The sequence below is a fragment of the Tupaia chinensis genome, unplaced genomic scaffold (genome assembly GCF_000334495.1).
Source record: "Tupaia chinensis unplaced genomic scaffold, TupChi_1.0 Scaffold144909_1, whole genome shotgun sequence".
Classification (NCBI taxonomy): Eukaryota; Metazoa; Chordata; class Mammalia; order Scandentia; family Tupaiidae; genus Tupaia; species Tupaia belangeri.
This window is the reverse complement of record NW_006204769.1, coordinates 1,308,572-1,329,712: the sequence shown is the minus strand read 5'-3', so window position 1 is coordinate 1,329,712 and position 21,141 is coordinate 1,308,572. Positions and strand designations below refer to the sequence as shown.

Here is a 21,141-nt window from a genome sequence, read left to right as displayed (position 1 = left end):
TTAACCTCCTTTTACCCTTTTGTGATAGTAAGAAAACTAGAAATAAGCTAACACTTTCGTGCTTTTAATTCTTCATATTGAATTTTATGCTGGCATTTCAAATTTTAAATGCTTCCTCCTAGAACCTAGAAAACTGCATGTCCTACCTTCCCTCTTATCATGAAAAGGAAGGAAAGAAACAAATGTTTACCAAGTCCTCCCTGTGCTGTGATTCGGCCCTAGAAGAGCTGAACATGCTGAGGGTTTAAAATAAATAGGGTGGGTCACAGAATTAATTTATAGAATAACTGAGATTTTTTTAAAAGAATTATTTTATTTTACTTTATTTATTTTAATTTGACCAGAGACGGAGTGAGTGAGAGAGAGAGAGAGAGAGAGATGGAAAATGAGAAAGCAAGTTGCCAGGTCCGGGACTCGGACCAAGCTTAGCCATGTGGAAATCCAGTGCCCTTAACCACCATGCCACTTGCCAGCCCCAGAATAACTGAAATTTAAGCCTAGTTTTCAAAGTTTCACTGGCTCGGGCTGGCAGGTGGCATGGTGGTTAAGGCAGCTGGGTTCCCACATTGCTGACTGTAGTTTGAGTTCCGGACCTAGCAGCTTGCTTTCTCGCTTTCCTTCTCTCTCTGGTCAACTTTGAAAAAATAAAATAAAATAATGACAATGAATTAAAAAAAAAAGTTTTCGTTGGCTCAAAAATCACTGGCTTTTCTCCTATGGCCCCTAAGTCCTTGGACAACGGACCTATAGATATTAAGAATATCTGGGGTAACCCACTCTCTGGGACCCCTCCCTTCTTCTCGGGAGCTCTGTTTTTTCTTCCCTCTCCTTCAATAAGCTTCCCACTTTGCATACCTACTCTCTGTGTCCGCGTCTCTCTTTCTTCCTGAGCGTGGGACAAGAACCGTGTCTCACTACGAAAGTGGGCCTGATTGCCCAAGTGTCATGTTGTGGTGCGTTGGCCAGGACATCCAGACTCCGCTTCCCATCGAATGGGAAGTAATGAGGACTTTCTGTCTTTTTCAGGACACTCTTGTCCCTAGAAACTAGATCTATCAGATGAAATTACCAGGCACTGGACAATCATGTAAATACCTTTAGGATGACTCCAATGTGAGGCTGGCCGGGAAACAGTCAATCTCTCGGTATTATCAAAGTGTTGAGAATGTTGACTGTTTTGTGACTCGGTTTCTGTTTCTGGACTCTTACCCACTGTGGGGAAGGTGAATGTTCATGAGGCAGCTGATGGTGCATGCCAGGGTATTGCTGGTGTATCCTGAAGGCCCTGAGAATTTGAAGCCATCCCTCATAGCCCAGCTGGGTGATGGGGCAGATTCCTTTCTCTCCTTTCCATCTTACCCACTAGCAGGAGTGTTGCAGAGAACAGACCACTGAGAAACCAAGCACTACTCGGAGAGCAGAACTCCGTTTGTAATGCTGGTGGTCCCAGAAGAGCTCTTAACCGAAAGCCTGAGCCCCGACTTGTGGACGTTACAGGGGTGATACAGCCTGGGTCATGAACACTGCAGGCCAAGGAAACTGGACGAGTCCCCAAACAGCTGCACTCCAGCTTGTAACATTTCCCAGTGGGCACTTACAAAGGTGGAACAGAAACGCTCCCTGTTTATAGGCAGTTAGCCAGCAGGATCCCTGTCATTACCCCTCTCTGATGCCCTTAGGTTTTCTTTTCTTCTTTTCAATTAACTTTATTTATTTTTGACCAGGGAGAGACAAAGAGAGAGAGAGAGAAAGTGAGAAAGCAAGCCACCAGGTCCGGGACTCGAAGTGTGGTCGGCCATGTGGGAGTCCAGAGCCCTTAATCACTGTGCCACCTGCCAGCCCCAGATCTAGGAAAATTCTCAGGTAATTCAGGGAAATGTTATACATATTGTCAATTCACCTTAATCTTTAACTTTCACCTAAAGAGCACCTAAGAGTCACTCCTGGTAATCCTGAAGGCGGGGAACTTTCCCCAACGGCAGGATCTGGAAAAAGCCCAGATCAGAGCCTTTGCCTAAGTCCTTGGACAACGGACCTATAGATATTAAGAATATCTGGGGTAACCCACTCTCTGGGACCCCTCCCTTCTTCTCGGGAGCTCTGTTTTTTCTTCCCTCTCCTTCAATAAGCTTCCCACTTTGCATACCTACTCTCTGTGTCCGCGTCTCTCTTTCTTCCTGAGCGTGGGACAAGAACCGTGTCTCACTACGAAAGTGGGCCTGATTGCCCAAGTGTCATGTTGTGGTGCGTTGGCCAGGACATCCAGACTCCGCTTCCCATCGAATGGGAAGTAATGAGGACTTTCTGTCTTTTTCAGGACACTCTTGTCCCTAGAAACTAGATCTATCAGATGAAATTACCAGGCACTGGACAATCATGTAAATACCTTTAGGATGACTCCAATGTGAGGCTGGCCGGGAAACAGTCAATCTCTCGGTATTATCAAAGTGTTGAGAATGTTGACTGTTTTGTGACTCGGTTTCTGTTTCTGGACTCTTACCCACTGTGGGGAAGGTGAATGTTCATGAGGCAGCTGATGGTGCATGCCAGGGTATTGCTGGTGTATCCTGAAGGCCCTGAGAATTTGAAGCCATCCCTCATAGCCCAGCTGGGTGATGGGGCAGATTCCTTTCTCTCCTTTCCATCTTACCCACTAGCAGGAGTGTTGCAGAGAACAGACCACTGAGAAACCAAGCACTACTCGGAGAGCAGAACTCCGTTTGTAATGCTGGTGGTCCCAGAAGAGCTCTTAACCGAAAGCCTGAGCCCCGACTTGTGGACGTTACAGGGGTGATACAGCCTGGGTCATGAACACTGCAGGCCAAGGAAACTGGACGAGTCCCCAAACAGCTGCACTCCAGCTTGTAACATTTCCCAGTGGGCACTTACAAAGGTGGAACAGAAACGCTCCCTGTTTATAGGCAGTTAGCCAGCAGGATCCCTGTCATTACCCCTCTCTGATGCCCTTAGGTTTTCTTTTCTTCTTTTCAATTAACTTTATTTATTTTTGACCAGGGAGAGACAAAGAGAGAGAGAGAGAAAGTGAGAAAGCAAGCCACCAGGTCCGGGACTCGAAGTGTGGTCGGCCATGTGGGAGTCCAGAGCCCTTAATCACTGTGCCACCTGCCAGCCCCAGATCTAGGAAAATTCTCAGGTAATTCAGGGAAATGTTATACATATTGTCAATTCACCTTAATCTTTAACTTTCACCTAAAGAGCACCTAAGAGTCACTCCTGGTAATCCTGAAGGCGGGGAACTTTCCCCAACGGCAGGATCTGGAAAAAGCCCAGATCAGAGCCTTTGCCTCAGAAGAGACTCTATTTCCAATGTGGGACACCTGGGCACCAGACAATGTCCGTGACTGGTATCCGCGCGTTCCCCCACTGGGGCTTCGTCCCCAGGGTGGAGCTACTTACTAGAGACGGGGATGCCCTGAGCTCCAAAGGAAGTTCAGGACTTCTGAGTCTGTGCTGGCCTCCAAAACCGAGGCCTGATGGGGCCCAGGGCCCCATGACTTCCCTTGGGCATCTGGTACTCTCACTGAACAAGCCTCAGGTAATCTTTAAAGTGACGAATAAGAATTAAGGTTTTTAAAATAACTCATGTTTAAGTCGGAGGTAAAGATTGTTTCTAAAAGTACAGTAAAAAAGAAACCAGGGAAAATAACAGTAAGCAAAAGAGGTGACATAAAGGGAAGGTTACAGCAGTAAAAATAGTTTTAGTAAGAAGGTTAAAAGGAACGGTTTTAACCAAGAAAGTATTTTGTATGGTAAAGTTTTGCCTTCAGGAAAATGGCTAATGTAAAGAAAACAAAGGAACAGAAAAACCCGACACGTCTACAGCATGTTGTTGAAGGTTGAGTCATACTGGAATAGTCTAGGAGTTAAAAACATTTTGATACAATTAAAGTTGTATTGCTAAGCAACAGAAATGGCTAAATTTCTTGATCTCTTACATCTCTGTTGTAATAAACTGCTCTTCTTTTAGAATCCATCAAGTTACAAGTGGTAGTTAGGACCAAGTCTCCAATGAACATCCATCAAGACGTCTATAAAGCACAGGCCTCCAGACAGACCGCTGGTAGAGGATCCTTAACTGCTGCCTCCTGCCCCACTCACTCATCATCCAACTTCGGCAGGAAGGAAGGTCTTCGACCCTTGTATCCCCTAACAGCAGCTAGGGTTTCCTCTGCAGAGGGGGGAATGAGGTAGGAGACAGGGACCCTAAAAATATAGTTAGGGTATAGGCCCAAAATGGAATCTCAGAATGGCTAAGCTTTGAGATGGAGACAAAGCAGCTTTGCTGCTTGCCCTAGAGAGACCTCTTGCAGCGGCGGCCCAGTGACTGACCTGGGCAGTATGATCTAGACTTAAAACAAAGGCTTTTTCCAGGTCCTACAACATTCTAGGAAAGGAAAAGATAATACAAAGATCTCCTGACCTTGGTACCCACTCTAAAATTAGGAAAATAACTGGACTCATCCAAAATGTGCCCCTCCCCACCATGAGGGGAATGCATGCACGAGCCCCACCTACACCAAGTCTGAACAAGGCCCCTTGGTCCCAGGTAAAAATCCCTCTCCACAGTTCTTCCTGGGCAACCCATTTTCCAGGACCCCTGCCTTCTTCTTGGTAGTTCTGTTTTTTTCTTCCCTTTCAATAAACTCCCTACTTTGTTATACCAAAAATAAATAACTAAATAATAAAGAATGTCTGTGTGAGCAGGTATAAATGTTTAGCCCAAATAGAAGTTTCAAATGATGTCCTAGAAAACAAATAAATAAAAATGATTGCTCAACTATCCAACTACCAAAACAGCAGCAGAAATAGATGCCATCGTGGGAACCCAGGAAGCTAAACTGTGAGGATCGTTGTATTCAGGAGTACCAGGTGGTACTCTGCAGTCTGCAGACCGTGCTCTCTTTACCTGAGCCCAGAAAATAGATCTTACTGCACCCAAGGAAACAACTAAGTGAAACAGACACATTTCCAAGCTTACAAGAGCATCCAACTTATGAACAGCCACTGTGTCTACCTAATTCCTGAGCCTACAAGGAGAATCGTTGAATGTGGAGTCTTAATAGGTCTCTAATCTTTATAGATACACATCAAAAGAGAATAGCACTTCTTAAATAAGCCAAATAAAACTGGCTCCTTGATGCATACTCCCTTTAGTTAATTTCCTACACAGTCAAGAACAGAGAACAAAAAATACTCAACTAAATGACATTTATAACAGTTTACTTTAAAGAAAAAAGTATCTAAAGAAAGAAACTTAATCAAATTTTAAAGAATTAGTATCTTTCAATTTTTAATTTTCCTTAATTAAATAGATTCAAAGACCACATAAGATGTGAGTTGAAGGACTCCATAAAAACAAACTGTCTCTGGAGCCAGCAAGTGGCATGGTAGTTAAGGCACTGGACTTCCACATGGCCAAACATGGTTCAAGTCCCAGACCTGGCAGCTTCCTGGCAGCTTAAAAAGCATGCTAGATGCATGAGTACGCACATTCAAATCTCAAAAAGAGAATGAAGAAGGAACTGTAGCATGAGCAAGCCTCAGGGGATGATTTCTCACTCTTTTTTTTTTTTTTTTTTGAGAGATTTTCACTGTAGGGCGCGTGCGCTCGCCAGACAGACAGAGAGAGACATAGAGACATAAAGCGAGAAATCACCCCCCAGGGGGGATGGTCACGCCGCAATCCCTTCTCCTCCATTCTCCTCTCGGGATCTCGGGCACGCACGCACACGCGCCCGGCGTGAGTTTTAAGCCACCAGGTCCGGGACACGAACCACGGTCGACTACGTGGGAGTCCAGTGACATAGCCATTACGCTAACTGCTGGTTCCCGATTTCTCACTCTTTGACCCCCCCGCCCCAACTGCAAGTACATTCACCCTATGGCAGAAACCTAAAAAAAAATAAAAAAAGAATAAAAATAAAAATAAGCTCTTTGAACTGAGGGGCTATTCAGAGGATTTGGGTTAACAGAACACTACTGCACAAGACCTGTAGCCAGGTCTCCAGATCAGAACATGGTCCTTACCACTCTTCAAGTTTCAGCTCATGGAGTGCCTTCCGGTCCTTCTGCTTTCTCTCCTGAACAGACTCACCGCAGTACTTCTGAATGGCTATCAACAGACTTCCTATAGGAGTGCTGGGGGAAAGCAGAGAAAGCTCAGAAGAAAGCCATTAGCTCAGGCAACATGTAAGGCATGAACATACCACTGAGCCACCTGGGCACTATCAAGCATTGGAAAATCGGACAATTAAACTGTCCTTGTTGAATTAAAAAAATTAATAAATCGAGGCAATTTCCTTCTTGGTCTTAACAACAGAGAAAAACAACTTCCTAAAGTTAACTGGTATAAAAAACAGCAGATATATGGGGACAGCAGGGAGCACAGTGGATAAGGCACTGGATTCCTATATGAATGACTGCAGTTCGAGTCCTGGACTGGGTGGGTTGAAAATCATGAAAAATGAATAAATAATCGTTTAAAAAATAGCAGATCTAAAAATCCGCTTTTTTAAAAAAAATTTTAACATGAATGAGAAACAAGCCAGGACAAAGAGGGAAAATATGTGTTTATGATAAATTCTAATAAGTAGCTCCATACTGAAAGTTCTAAGAAGTAAAAATACTATGTTGACAGTTCAGAATGAATCTCCCTAGGGGACAAAATGTAGATATTTTAGGTTGGGGGAATGATATTACTTTTGGGGACAGAGCCACCAAAACATCCTAAAATTCAAGAGTAGTTTAACTGTCTCACCTACAATGCCAATAGTTACCCACTGAGAAAATGATTTAGGTAACAGTTAAAGCAATGAAGAGGGTCTGGTTCTTGTGCTCTGAGAGAGATGGGGTTTTTGATTTTGATAAAATTTAAATTCTTTTCTGGTTACAACTTAAGTCATCTCATTACAAAAACTATTTTTGCTAATGGAAGCAAACTGAATGTCCATGACAGGTAAACATATAAAAAAGAAAATATGCTATATACATACAAGAGAATACTGTGTAGCCCTAAAAACAAAAAGGAAATGTTCAATGTTACCTTATGGATAAATCTCAGGGACATCATCATGTGAAATGAAATAAGCCAGTCATAAAAGGACAAATATGATATGATTCCGCACATGAAGTAGTCAGCATCATAGAAACTGAAAGCACAAAAATGGCCACCGAAAGCAGGGGTCATCGGAAGGAGTTCAGTGTTTAGCGGGAATAGTTTCAGCTTTATAAGACAATAAAGTTCTGCAGATCTGTTGCGCAACATTAGCAATATACTTAATATTGACTGTGCATGTAAAAATGGTTAAGATGGGAGGGCCAGCAGGTGGTACGGTGGTTAAGGCACTGGACATTCCCACATGGTCGACCATGGTTCAAGTCCTGGACCTGGTCACTTGCTTTACCATTCTCTCTCTCTTTCTGTGTGTGTCTCTCTCTCTGATCAAATTAAAATAAATGAATAAATAAAATTAAGTAATTCTTTCATAAAAAAAAATGATTAAGATGGTAAATGTTATGTTGTTTACCACACACACACACACACACACAAAAAAGTGCTGGTGGGACCAGCAGATGACATAATGGTTACATCGCAGGACTCCCATAGTTAACCGCAGTTTGAGTCCCAGACCCGGTGGGTCAAAACCCATACTGGGCGCATATGCATGCATGACCAAAATTCCATGAGGAGATTGGAGGAGAAGGGATTGTGGTGTGGCCATACCCCAGTTGGGGGGTGGTGTTGGTGACTTCTCACTTTCTGTCTGTCTCTATTTCTAGCAAACACATGTGCCCTATAGCAAAAACCTCTAAAGGAAAAATTTTGGTCTGGTTACTTCAAAAACTTTTCCCTTTAAACCAAACTGTCAGAAAGTAATAGAAAACCAATACATCAACTAATTAAAGTTAATGTTATTTTTAATGGGTAACACTTCTCTTGATGTGATACGTTAAGTACACAACTTCACCTACGTTATGTTCCTGACAAAAATATTTAACCTGGGACTGGCAGGTGACGTGGTGGTTAAAGTGCTCCCACATGGCTGAAAGAAGTTTGGGTTCTGGACATGGTGGCTTACTTTCTTACCCACTCGCCCAACTCTGTACCTCTCTGGTCAAAACAGAAATAAAAATAAATAAATAAGTGATATAAAATAATTCTTTTTTTTTTTTGAGAGGTTTCTTTGCTATAGGGCGCGTGTGCTCGCCAGACAGAGACATAGAGACAGAAAGCGAGAAATCACCCCCCAGGGGGGATGGTCACAACGCAATCCCTTCTCCTCCATTCTCCTCTCAGGATCTTGGGCACACACACACACGCGCTCGGCGTGAGTTTAAGCCACCAGGTCCGGGACTTGAACTGCGGTCGACTACGGGGGAGTCCAGCGACATAGCCATTACGCTAACTGCTGGTCCCATTATAAAATAACTCTTAAAAAAAAATAAAAAAAGGCTTAATCTAAACCTAATCATAAGGGGATCAAACAAAATTGAGAAACATTCCAGATATTATGATAATCAATGATTTTGAATGTGAACCCTGTCTATAACATTTACATAGAAAAACTCTTTACTGTGATAATTATAATTTCATTGGAGAATATTCCTCATCCTAGGAAATTCAGGGTGATATATTACTGGATAAAGTGTTAGGAGGTCTCAAAAGGTTTAGCTAAGAAGCAAAAAGAGAAAAGAAAAAGAAATATACATGTATCCCACACATTATACAGAGATATAAAATATAAATATGGCGGGACCAGCAGATGGTGTAATGGTTACACTGCTCACACATAGCTGACTGCAGTTCAAGTCCCAGACTCAGTAGCTTCAAACTTACACCTGGCACGTGTGTGTACATGCCCCAAATCCCAAGAAGAGAATGGAGAAGGGACTGTGGTGTGGCCATCCCCTCAAGGGGGTGATTTCTTGCTTTCTGTCTCTCTCTCTCTGATGAGAAAACACACACCCTATAGCAAAAATCTCTCAAACAACAACAAAAAAAAGGCAGCATGTTAACAACTGCTGAAATGTTTCGGTGAACTAATTCATTAAACTTTTCTGGAAGTTTGAAATAGTCCACAGTGGCCCTATGGACTAGTGATTAAGGGAGCCAGATCCCACATAGCCAAGCGTGACTCAGATCCTAACCCTAATGGCTTAAAAAAACATGCTAGTCACGTGTGCGTAGCTTGCCCCAAACCCTGACAGGATGGAGAAACGGAGAAGGGACTGCAGTGTGACCATACCTCACCAGGGTGGTTGGGGGACGTGTTTTTTCTCTCTCCCTATCTCTGTCTCACAAGACCATGAAATCTTTGGCAATGAAAAAAACAGGAATTATCCAAAGTAAAAAAGCTAAAAAAGAAAATTTTCCAAAACTTTATTATGCTAAACAAACAAAACCTAACCAGTTTTATGCAACATGCTTAACTGTTTCTTAATCCTTCTTCTGCTCCTTATAAGTAATTTTATTCAAGCTATAAATACTGTCAAAAGTTAGTATATATATATATATACTTACACTAAACTGGCTAAAAAAAGAGAGTTTTGGGGTTGGTCTCTGAGACCTGAAAGCTGACAACTTCTTTGTGTCTGGGAGGCTGCTCCCGGCGACTCTGGACTCTGCAGCCATCAGGTGCCACAAAAGGAATATACTGAATTACATTGTAAAGGCTATGGATACCGTTTGGATTACCATAAGAAAAAGAGAAAGAAGGAAAGGCGAGAGGTTCTTGAACATTCAAAGGAGGCAAAAAAGATGATTGGTCTGAAGGCTAAGCTCTATCATAAGCAGCACCATACTGGAAAATACAAATGAAAAAGACTATCAAGAAACATGAAAAGAGGAACACTAAACAAAAGAATGATGAAAAGGCTCCACAAGGAGCAGTACCTCCCTATCTGTTGGACAGAGAAGGACAGTCCCGAGCTAAAGTATTTTCCAATATGATTAAACAAAAATGGAAAGAGAAAGCAGGGAAAATGGGAAGTCCCTCTACCCAAAGTTCGAGCCCAGGGAGAAACAGAAGTATTAAATGTTATTTGAACAAGAAAGAGAAAGAAGGCATGGAAGAGGATGGTTATAAAAGTCTGCTTTTGGAGACCAGCAGGTGGCATGGTGTCTAAGGCACTGGACACTCCCACGTGGCTGACCATGGTTTGAGTCCCAGACCTGGTGGTTTGCTTTCTCACTTTTTCTCTCTCTCTCTTTCTATGTCTCTCTCTGGTCAAATTAAATGAATGAATAAATAAAATTAAATAATTCTTAAAAAAATAAAAAGTCTGCTTTGTTGGAGATGGCCTTACTAGAAAACCACCTAAATATGAAAGATTCATTAGGCCAATGGGCTTATGTTTCAAGGAGGCCCACGTAACACATCCTGAACTGAAAGCCACCTTTTGCCTGCCAATACTTGGTGTAAAGAAGAACCCTCATCTCCACTATATACAACTTTGGGTATAATCACCAAAGGTGCTGTCATTGAGGTGAACGTGAGCGAGTTGGGCCTTGTGACACAAGGAGGCAAGGTTATTTGGGGGAAATATGCCCAAGTTACCAATAATCCTGAAAATGATGGATGCATAAGTGCTGCCTTACTGGTTTGATAGCAGTTGCACACAAATAACTCCTTGTAATCTTTGAACGTGATACACCAATCTGGAAAACCATCATGACTGCTGTTTCTGAATATAGCTGGCCTTACATGTCTGCAGTCATCAAAAGATTACTTACTAAATTGCATAAAAACATTAAAGTGACCTGGTTTTACCAAAAAAAAAAAAAAAAAAAAGTTTTGGGACCAACATTAGGCATAATGGTTACATCACTGGACTCCCACATAGTCGGCTGTGGTTCAAGTCCTGGCAGCTTGAAACTCATAGCAGATGCAGGCGCGTGTGTGCCCCGAATCCTCAGAGGAGAGTGGAGAAGGGATTACAACATGGCCATCCCTCACCCCCCCCTGGGAGGATATGATTTCTTACTTTCTGTCTTTCCGTCTCTGTCTCTCCAGCAAGCACACGCACCCTATAGCAAAAATCTCTCTCTCAAAATTTTTTTGCTCAGTGAAAGGAAATGTTGATCCTATTTTAGATAGTTATATTAAATCAATGTTAAATTACTTATTGTGGGGCCAGCTGGGGTGGTGCAGCAGTAACCACTTTGCAATGCTAAACCCACATAGGAAGGTCCTAGGTTCACTTCCCAAGGTTTGCCTGTACATGCTGGGTGCTTGTGTGCACCTGTGTCCAGGATCCGGGCTGGCTGAGGGCAGATCATGGCATGAAGACTCTGTTGGGGAAGCTACTCCCTTACAGAATAAAAAAAAAAGTTTAATTTATTATGATACTATATTGTGGTAACTGTATGTAAAATAAATTGTAAATAAAAACTGTAACTTAAACAATAGAAGTAAAATTAGAATTAGACAGTCAAAGCTACTGCCAATACAAGATAAGGTCTATTATAAGGGTTAAATTGATTCTTAGGAAACAAAGTAAATTTGTAATAGACAAGGCATGAATGAAAGCTGTACCTTCAGAATCAAACCACGTTAATACTTACCCCAACAAGGCTCCAATTACACCACCAGCCACCAGGCCACGCAGACCTAAGTTTATTCTGAATAGACTTCCTGTGACAGCTATTTAAAAAGAAAAAAAAGGCAACATCAAATCATCTTTAAAAACTAGAGTTCCAGGGACCAGCAGTTAGCATAATGGCTATGTTGCTGGACTCCCATGTAGTTGACCACAGTTCGAGTCCCGGACCCGGTGGCTTTAACTCACACCAGGCACATGTGTGTGCGTGCCCAAGATCCCAAGAGGAGAAGGGAGAAGGGATTGCAGCATGGCCATCCCCCCTGGGGGTGATTTGTCACTTTCTGTCTCTCTCCTGTCTTTCTGGTGAGTGTTCATGCGCTATAGCAAAAACCTCTCAAAAAAAAAAAAAACAAAAGAAAACACCTAGAGTTCCAGTTTCAAATTTTCCTTCTATAAAAGACATAACCCCCCTAAGCTTTCTGAACCCAACTCTAACATGCCACTAGAGCCTAGATTTCCTGAATCTAAAATGATAACACAGGTAACTTCCCACCTACTTTGCAGAAACTCCCCTTTTATAAGAAATTCCTGATCAGTTCTGTGGATCCAGCTCTCACTTGGGCTTTACTTTTGCCCATCTGCCCTTCAACGTTAGTAATTTCTTTGCTTCTATCTCTTTTATTTCTTCCTTCTTCAAAGAAAACATTCCCAAAATAGAAAAACTATCTCTAGTACCTGCAGCTGATGCCTTTCCCTGGCCTCGCCCTTTGTCATCTGCTGCCCTTTGTCATCTGCTATGTTGCAACTCAGGCAGTCAGCAGTCGGGTCTACAATGCCACCTGGTGGCCAGTACAGGACTGGACGGTGATGATCATTTTTCTCTTCCACTCTGCACAATGCAATGAAGGCCATCTCAAGGTGGTAACATTTTTTTAAAAATTTAACATTTGTGGTTTATATTTTTTATTTAAGTACTATAAATTCATTTTAAAATTAACAAGGACATGGCTAGCAGGTGGCATGGTGGCTTGAAAATCTAAACTTTAGTCAAAAAAAGTTGTATTAGGTTCCTTTCCCATTAAAATTATGCATGTGCTCTGTTCTATTGCATTTTCTTAGTTTATCTCTTCCAATTCAACAGGCTAAAAATGGTATCTATTTAAGGTGCATTTCTCTAAACAGCAGAGAGAGTCAGCTGTTTCTGCTCCCTGGTTTACAAGTTATCTGTGCTCCTTCTGAATTACAAACTCGTGTTCTTTGTCCCATTTTCAACAGAGAAATCCTTTTTAATATACATACAAGTGCTTTTATCCACTCCTTGCACAGATTATTTTTGGGTTGCTTACATTTAATATCTTTTACAGTTTTTATGACATAAGTAACTTAAACAAGCTTATGCACCAAGTGTGTTAATCATTACTTACTTAATTTTTATGCATAAAATAGCTGCACACACGCACAAATACATATGTATCAGGAGTCTTCAAAAAGTTAATAAAAAACATATTATGAGAAAACTATGCATAGATTTAATTTTTTATCTCACCAAAATAAACTCATACTTTAATTCCATTTTTCTAGGAACTTTCTGACGTCAAAGGGGCTTCACCTATGTCTCTACATTTATTCTTCATAGACTTCTGTTTGAAACCCTTCCATTATTTGAAAACAGTTTTCTTTGCCCCCAGATTCTCTTTTCTAGGTTAAATCCCCTAGCTCCTTTAACCACTGCACAAATGAGATAACTTTTAGGCCCTCTTCACCCTTCTCTAGAGCCTCTGTGTTTGAAAAGTTTCCACAAGCTGCCCCAAGTGCTCTAGATGTGGTCTAACCAGATAAAGTGCATGGAGATCTCTGATGCTCACACGCGTTCCAGACTCTAGACATGGGACTTCGAAACGTTTGTGGAAGCAACGCACAAGTTCATTTTGAGATCCACACAATTTTTTCACAATATGTATTTTCCGTGACTTTATGAAGATCCCTCACATAGCTTCCCACCCAGAAATCAGATGATTTACTTATATTTCTCTCTTTTGTGAATATTTTTTACGTAAGGACTTTAGTGAATCTTACTTTGTTATACTTAGTATAGTTAACAATTTAATTTTCCAAATATAGTAAGTGCTCCAGCCTGTGAACTGTTGATTCTTTCCCAATCTAAAATATCTGGGAACCAGCAGTTAGCGTAATGGCTATGTCGCTGGACTCCCACGTAGTTGACCGCGGTTCGTGTCCCAGACCCGGTAGCTTGAAACTCACGCCGGGCATGTGTGCATGTGTGCCCAAGATCCTGAGAGGAGAATGGAGGAGAAGGGATTGTGGTGTGACCATCCCCTCTGGGAGGTGATTTCTCGCTTTCTGTCTCTATGTCTCTCTCTGTCTGTCTGGCGAGCGCACGTGCCCTATAGCGAAAATCTCTCCAAAAAAAAAAGAAAAAATATCATACTCTAGATATGTGTGTGCTTAGTTTTGTTCCTGACCTATGAATTCTATCCTACAGATCTATCAGTGCCCCACTGTTCTGCTTACTGTAATTTCACATGTTTTAGTTTCTGATAGTTGTAAAGTCCTATACTATTCTTTTAAATTTAATTTTGAACACAAGACACAGAGTGAGAGGGGCCACCCCAACAGGACCCTTACTGCGAACCATTCCTCTCAGCAGGCAGGGATCACATGTGCCCAGAGTCCCAGGGAGGTCCTGGGACATGGATCCAGAACATTTCCCATTTGGGTCCAGTTGGTATCATCACTGTTTCTCTGTCTGGCTTCCCTATGCTTTTTTTTGGCAATGTTCATAGAATCATTATTTTAGATATGCTTTAGACAGGACATCAAGTTCCTTTTTTAACAAATCTGATTTTGATTTTAAGCACTTACAGCTTATAAATTAAACACAATATTAACTTTGTTCATGTCCTTTCTCTATTTAAGTTGTACATTTATTAAGTTTATTCCTTATTACTTTATATTTTCATTACCATTATAAACAAAACTTTTTTTACTTTTCAAATAATCATTATTGGGCTATAAAACGGCCATTATAGCAGATGGCATAATGGCTCTGTCGCTGGACTCCCACGTAGTCGACCATGGTTCGAGTTCTGGATCTGATAGCTTAAACTCATGCCAGGATCCCGAGAGGAGAATGGAGGAGAAGGGATTGTAGCATGGCCATCCCCTCTGGGGAGTGATTTCTCTTTTTGTCTCTCTGTCTCTCTCTGACTTTCTGGCAAGCGCACACGCTCTATAGCAAAAACCTCTCCAAAAAAAGAAGGCTATTATATATTATACTTTACTAGTATTAGTAATATTTTAAGCAAAACTTTTAAATATTGCCTGAAATATAGACAATTTTGTTTCCTTACAGCATTACTTAGGTATTTCTAAGTTTTATTGAGATATAATTTATATACCTCAAAATTCATCTCAATGTACAATTCAAGGATTCTTAGTGAACAACTTTAGTTGCATTTAGTTGTGCAACCATCACCATATTCCAATTTTGGAATATTTCCATCATCATAAAAATATCCCTTGCAGCTGCTCCTTGTATCCGACTCCATGTTAGTCAATCGCTAATTTATTTTCTAGCTCACAATTTACCCATTCTGAAATTTCATGTATACTGATTCATATATTGCTTTTAAAATTTTTATAAATTTTATGTTAGAGGGTGTATGCACTTGCAAGAGAGAGAAAGAGGGACTGAAGACACCCTCCAATGGGCCTGGTCACACTGCACTGCTTCTCCCCATTTCTCCATCCTGTCAGGATTTGGGTCATGCATACACACATGCCCAGCATGATCTTCAAACCACCAGGACCAGCACTCAAACCACTGTCAGCACGAGGGATCCCACTTTCTAAGCACACTGCTTACAATCTGTGCTATAGGGCTGCCACTGAAGTCTTCTGTGTCTGGCTTCTATCACTTAATAATGTTTCTGAGGTTTATTCATGTCACAGCATGCATAAGTATTTTGCTCCTTTTTACTGCTGAAAATATTCTAGTGAATGGACATACCATGCTCTTTATTTATTTATTTATTTAGGTTTTTGTCATAAGGTACACATACTTTTCAGAGCATGATAGCAAGAGAGAAAGTAAGAAATCACCCTTACAGTCCCTTCTGCTCCGTTCTCCTTTTGGGATTTTGGGCATGCACGTGTGCACATGCCTAAAGTAATTTTTAAGCCACCAGGTCCAGGATTCGAACCATGACTGGCCATTTGGGAATGCAGTGTCTTAATCACCACACCATCTGCTGGCCCATCATACTACCTTTTGTTTATCCATTTATTTGCTGATGAATATCTAGGTTGTTTCCAGTTTGGAACTCTTAGGAATCAATGCTTCAAAAATTTACAAGTAGGTCTTTGCATGCTTTCATGTCTCTTAGGCAGATTCTCAGGCATGAAATTTTTGACTTACATGATAAACTATATTTAACTTTTTAAGAAACTACTAAAGTCTATTCTAAAGTGGTTGTACCAATTTACATTCCCACCAGCATGTTGGAAGGATTTGGTTTCACAGCATTTTATTGTCATTTGCTACTGTCTTTTTCAGTATATCTATTCTAGTCTGAAATGCTATCTCACTGAGGTTTTAATTTGATTTCCATAATGGTTAATGATATCGAACATCTTTTCATTTGTTTAATGGCTACTCACACATCTTCTCTGGTGAAATGTCTATTGAAACCTTTTGTCAATTCTTAATTTAGTTATCTGTCTTCTTGTCACTGAGTTATAAAGGTTCTCTATATTCTGTAAGCCAGCAGGTGGCCTGGAAGTTAAGAAGGTTGGATCCCACATGGCTGACTTCATGGTTCAAGTCCTGGACCTGGTGGCTTGAAAATTACGCCAGGTGGGGTCAGCAGGTGGTGTGGTGGTTAAGGCACTGGACTCCTGCATGACTGACCGTGACTTGGGCCCTGACCTAGAGGCTTGCTTTCTCACTTTCTCACTCTCTCTAATAAGTGCACACATGCCCTGAAGCAAATTAAAAAATAATAATAATAATGATAAATAAAATAAATATTTAAAACAATTTTTAAAAAAGAAAGGAAAGAAAAGGAAATTATTCCAGGTGCGTATGTGCTGAAAGTTCCAAGAGAATGGAGAAGAAGGGACTGTGGCATGGTCATCCCCCTGGGGGGTTATTTCTCACTTTCCTTCTCTATAATTCACTTTGTCTCTTTCTCTGGCAAGTGACAAGTGCATACCCTAGAGTAAACAAACAAACAAGAGTTCTCTATATTCTGAATACAAGTCCTTTTTCAGATATATAATTTGTGAATATTTTCTCCTTGTCTGTGGCTTGTCTTTTCATTTTCTTAATTGTGCATTTCTTTTGAAATACAAAATTACACATTTTGATGAAAGTCGAATTTATCATCTTTTTAAAGAACTGAGCTACAGCTATCATATTTACAATAAATCTTTGCCTGACCAAAGTTCACAAAGATTAAAAACTCCAGAGGGCCTATTCAGAGAGAGTCCCAGTACTTTGGGAGTCTATTTCTAGGACTTCTACTACATTGTCACAGTGAAGATCTAAAGAAAACCCCCCTTAGACTCTGTCAAAGGGAGGGAAAAACCAACCATTCTGAAGTACACAAGAGCATTTTATACTAAATGAGGCCTGTCTTCAAGATAAACAATTACGCAAAACCCTGACCTACTGGGTTTTTAAAATTTATTTTTGGAGAGGTTTTTGCTATAGGGTGCACCAGAAAGACAGAGAGTAACAGAGACAAAAAGCAAGAAATCACCCCCAGGGGGCATGGCCAAGCCACAATCCCCTCTCCTCCACTCTCCACTTGGGATCTTGGGCATGCACGCATATGTACCCGGCGTGAGTTAAAGCCACCAGGTCCGGAACCTGAACTGTGGTCGACTACATGGGAGTCCAGCAACATAGCCATTATGCTAACTGCTGGTCTCCCTACTGGGGTTTTATCAGAGGCTAACCCACTGGAACATTCAACTCTAGTCTGCTCTTGCCTTCCATGTGGGAACAGAGAAACACCCAGCTCCAGCCCACTGTAGACATCTGGTCTCACCTCAGGGGAGGAAAAAGTGCTTCTCCCACTGGAAATTAACAGCTCAGAGGCACAGTTGCAGAATATTTTCCCTCTCCCACACCTTATTACATTCCTAAAGACCTATTTATGTGGTTCCTTTGACCCAGTACATCATGTCTGGCTATCAAAACAAAAAAAAAAGAGGAATATTAAAAGGCAAAAACTGTTTGGAGACAGAGCAAGCATCAGAAACAAACTCAGATACGGCAGAGATGTTGGAATTATTGACTGATAATTTAAAACAACTCCAGTGAATATGCTAAGGGCTCTTGAGGTTGCTGTAGTAGAGTATGCTGGCTAATGCTATCACACAACAGGCTGAGGCCACATGGGAGGCTTAGGCTTGACTCCTGGCCCACCCTAAAAAGCCTGGCACCATGGGGCCAGTAGGTAGCATGGTGGTTAAGGGTGCTGGACTTTCACATGGCTGACAGCAGTTTGAGTCCTGGACCTGGCAGCTTGCTTTCTCATTCTCTCTCTCTCTGTTCCCCTCTAGTCAAATATAAACAAACACTCAAACAAATAGAGTTAAATAAAATAATTCTTAAAAAAAAAAAAAAAAAAAAAAAAAAAAACCTAGGCACAGCAGCACATCCCTGTAGTCCCAGCTACCCAGGAGGCTGAGGCAGGAGGATCACCACATAGTAACACTCTGTCTTTAAAAAAAAGTAAGAGGTCTAATGGACAAAGTAGACAGTATATAAGAACAGATGAGCAAGTCCAGCAGGTGGCATGGTGGTTACAGCACTGGAGTCCCAGATGGCTGTGTTCTGAGTCCTGGCCCCGGCAGCTTGAAAATCACAACAAATAAATAGATAAATAAATGAATAAATGTTAAAAAAAAAAACAAATAAATAAACAAACAAAAATAGATGGGCAATATAAATAGAGATAAAAATTCCAGAAAAGCATTGTGAGAGATCAAAAACCCTGTAACAGAAATGCTGGATGTCTTCATTGGGATCATTGGTTAGACCGGACATAGCTGAGGTATGAATCTATGAGCTTAAAGAAACAAAACTTCCAAAACAGAAAATGGAAGAGAAAACAGAAGAACAAAGAGCAGAACAAAATATCTAAGAACTGTGGGACGACTATAAAAGATATACCATACATAAAACTGGAATACCAGAAGGAAAAAAAAAAAGAGAGAGAGAAGGAAACAGAAGAAATGTTTGAAACAACAATGACATAATTTTCCCAAATTAATATCAGACAACAAAACACAGATCCAGGAAACTCAGAAAACATCATGTAGGATAGATATCAGCCCCACCCTGCCCATCTTCTACCAAGGAACATTATTTTCAAACTGCAGCAAATCAAAGATAAAAACAAAAATTGGGCCAACTGGTGGCAGAATAGCTGGGGTGGCTGGATCCCACATGGCCAGCGGTGTGGTTTGAGTCTAGAACCGGTGGTTTGGGGAATATTCCAGGAGTGGGGATGTGAATGTCAAAAATCGCAAAGGGAGAATAGAGAAGGGACTCTGGCATAGCCATCCCCAAAAAGTGCTTCCTCACTTTCCCTCTTTATCTCTCTCCAGTGAACGCACATACCCCATAGTAAACCTACCTAACTAAACAGGAAAAAAAAAATCTTGAAAAAATTTGGGACCAGCAGTTAGTGTAATGGCTATGTTGCTGGACTCCCATGTAGTCGACCGCAGTTCGAGTCCCGGACCCGGTGACTTAAACTAGCGCCAGCTGCGTGTGTGTGCGTGCCCAAGATCCCAAGAGGAGAATGGAGGAGAAGGGATTGTGGCGTGGCCATCCCCCCGGGGGGTGATTTCTCGCTTTCTATCTCTCTGTCTGTCTCTGTCTGTCTGGCGAGTGCACGTGCCCTATAGCAAAAACCTCTTCAAAAAAAAAAAGTTAAAGGGAAACAAAAGCAGCTTATCCACCGATGAAAAAAGAATTGCATCGGACTTTTCAGAAACCACACAAGCGAACAGAAAGTAGACTGAAACACTTAAGTGTTGAGAGACAGAGAAAGAGAAAAAACTTAATAGTACTTAATTCGCTCATATTTAATGTTATTACTGATATAACTAGATTTACATCTGCCATTTTGTCATTTTCTTTTCTTTTTATTTGAGAGTTTTTGTTTTGTTTTGTTTTGTTTAATTTGTTTGTTTTCTTGGCTATAGGGCAAGTGTGCTCACTAGAGAGAAAGAGAGATAGAAAAAGAGTAATCAATCCCCCACAGAAGATGGCCACACCATAATCCCTTCTCCTCCATTGTCCTCTTGGGATCTTGGGCATGCACGCACATGCGCCTGGCATGAGCTTAAAGCCATCAGGTCCAGGACTCAAACCACGGTCAACTACATGGGAGTCCAGCGAAGTAACCGTTAGGCATCTGCTGGTCCCTCTTTTTTTAAAAAACAAAAAAACAAAAACAAAAAAACTGCTAGAGGGTGTGTGCCCGAGAGAGAGAGAGAGAGAAAACACATCAACAGAGCATGGTCATGCTGTAATCCCTTCTCCTCCATTTCTCCATCCTCTACTGTGTGAGCCATAATAACCTGCTTGAGGAAATGTCCTGCCTTAGTGACTTTCATCATGGTATCGCTCTCCGTAGGCCCCTCCTCTTGGCAAGGCTTGTTTCTTCCCATTCTTCAGGTATCAGCTTCACTCTCGCTTCCTCAGAAAGGCCTTCTCTCACCACCCTGTCCAAGTCAGATCCCACTACCCCGTATATTTGTTACTTCCCGTTACAGCGACCTGCTATTCCCCATCAACATTAGACTTTAAAAATTCGGTAAAAGCAAGGACTTGTCTGCTTTGTTCACTAAGTATGGGAAGAGCCAGGTATAATGCTGTCCACATATACATTTACTGTATAAAGTGTTGAATGAGATATGATCAGAAGCCATCCAATGAATAAAGTAGTTTTGATTTACAAGTCCTTACATATTTTCTAAACCATATTTGAGAAAATTGAGAGATAAACAAGAACAAAACGTCTTACCTCCTGCAATGACAAAATGGCTTAGAGCGTTTTTATTTCGGTACACATTTAGACCAGTGTTCACTGTGCTGGGAAGAAGGGAGAAGGAAAATGTAAGATCGAAGACAAATCCCATTTACCTTCCTGACTACTATTTTCACTAAGGTGAGAGGTTTAGAGGAGCCTATTATATCAATCCCTGGTCCTAGTCTAGGTACCCCTTCGACACGTTTCAGACTGCTCATGTGCCTAGAACCAAAGAATAACCAAAAATGAACCAAAGAATAACCAAATTTCTAGAATAAGTATTTGCTTAGAAACAGGCATACCAGGACCAGCAGTTACTGTAATGGCTATGTCGCTGGACTCCCATGTAGTCGACCACAGCTCCAGACCTGGTGGCTTAAACTCACGTCAGGGGCGTGTGCATGCATGCCCAAGATCCCAAGAGGAGAATGGAGGAGAAGGAATTGTGCCGTGGCCATCCCCCCTGGGAGGTGATTTCTCGCTTTCTGTCTCTCTGTCTTTCTGG

General features: G+C 41.4%; 1 protein-coding gene across 3 annotated transcripts in view; it reads right to left on the bottom strand.

The window, feature by feature from the left end:
* Positions 1-21,141, bottom strand: part of TIMMDC1 (translocase of inner mitochondrial membrane domain containing 1) — a 28,747-nt gene that overhangs the window by 2,195 nt on the left and 5,411 nt on the right. Inside the window, exons 4-6 of one of the 3 annotated variants that reach the window (XM_006167635.3) lie at positions 20,631-20,698; positions 11,585-11,663; positions 6,049-6,159 (exon numbers count right to left, since the gene is read on the bottom strand). In XM_006167635.3, coding sequence (XP_006167697.1) covers positions 6,049-6,159; positions 11,585-11,663; positions 20,631-20,698 — 258 coding nt within the window. Of the gene's footprint in view, positions 1-6,048; positions 6,160-6,530; positions 7,170-11,584; positions 11,664-20,630; positions 20,699-21,141 lie in introns of those variants that run through there. The other 2 variants (XM_027767927.1, XM_014583860.2) reach the window with 2 other exon arrangements.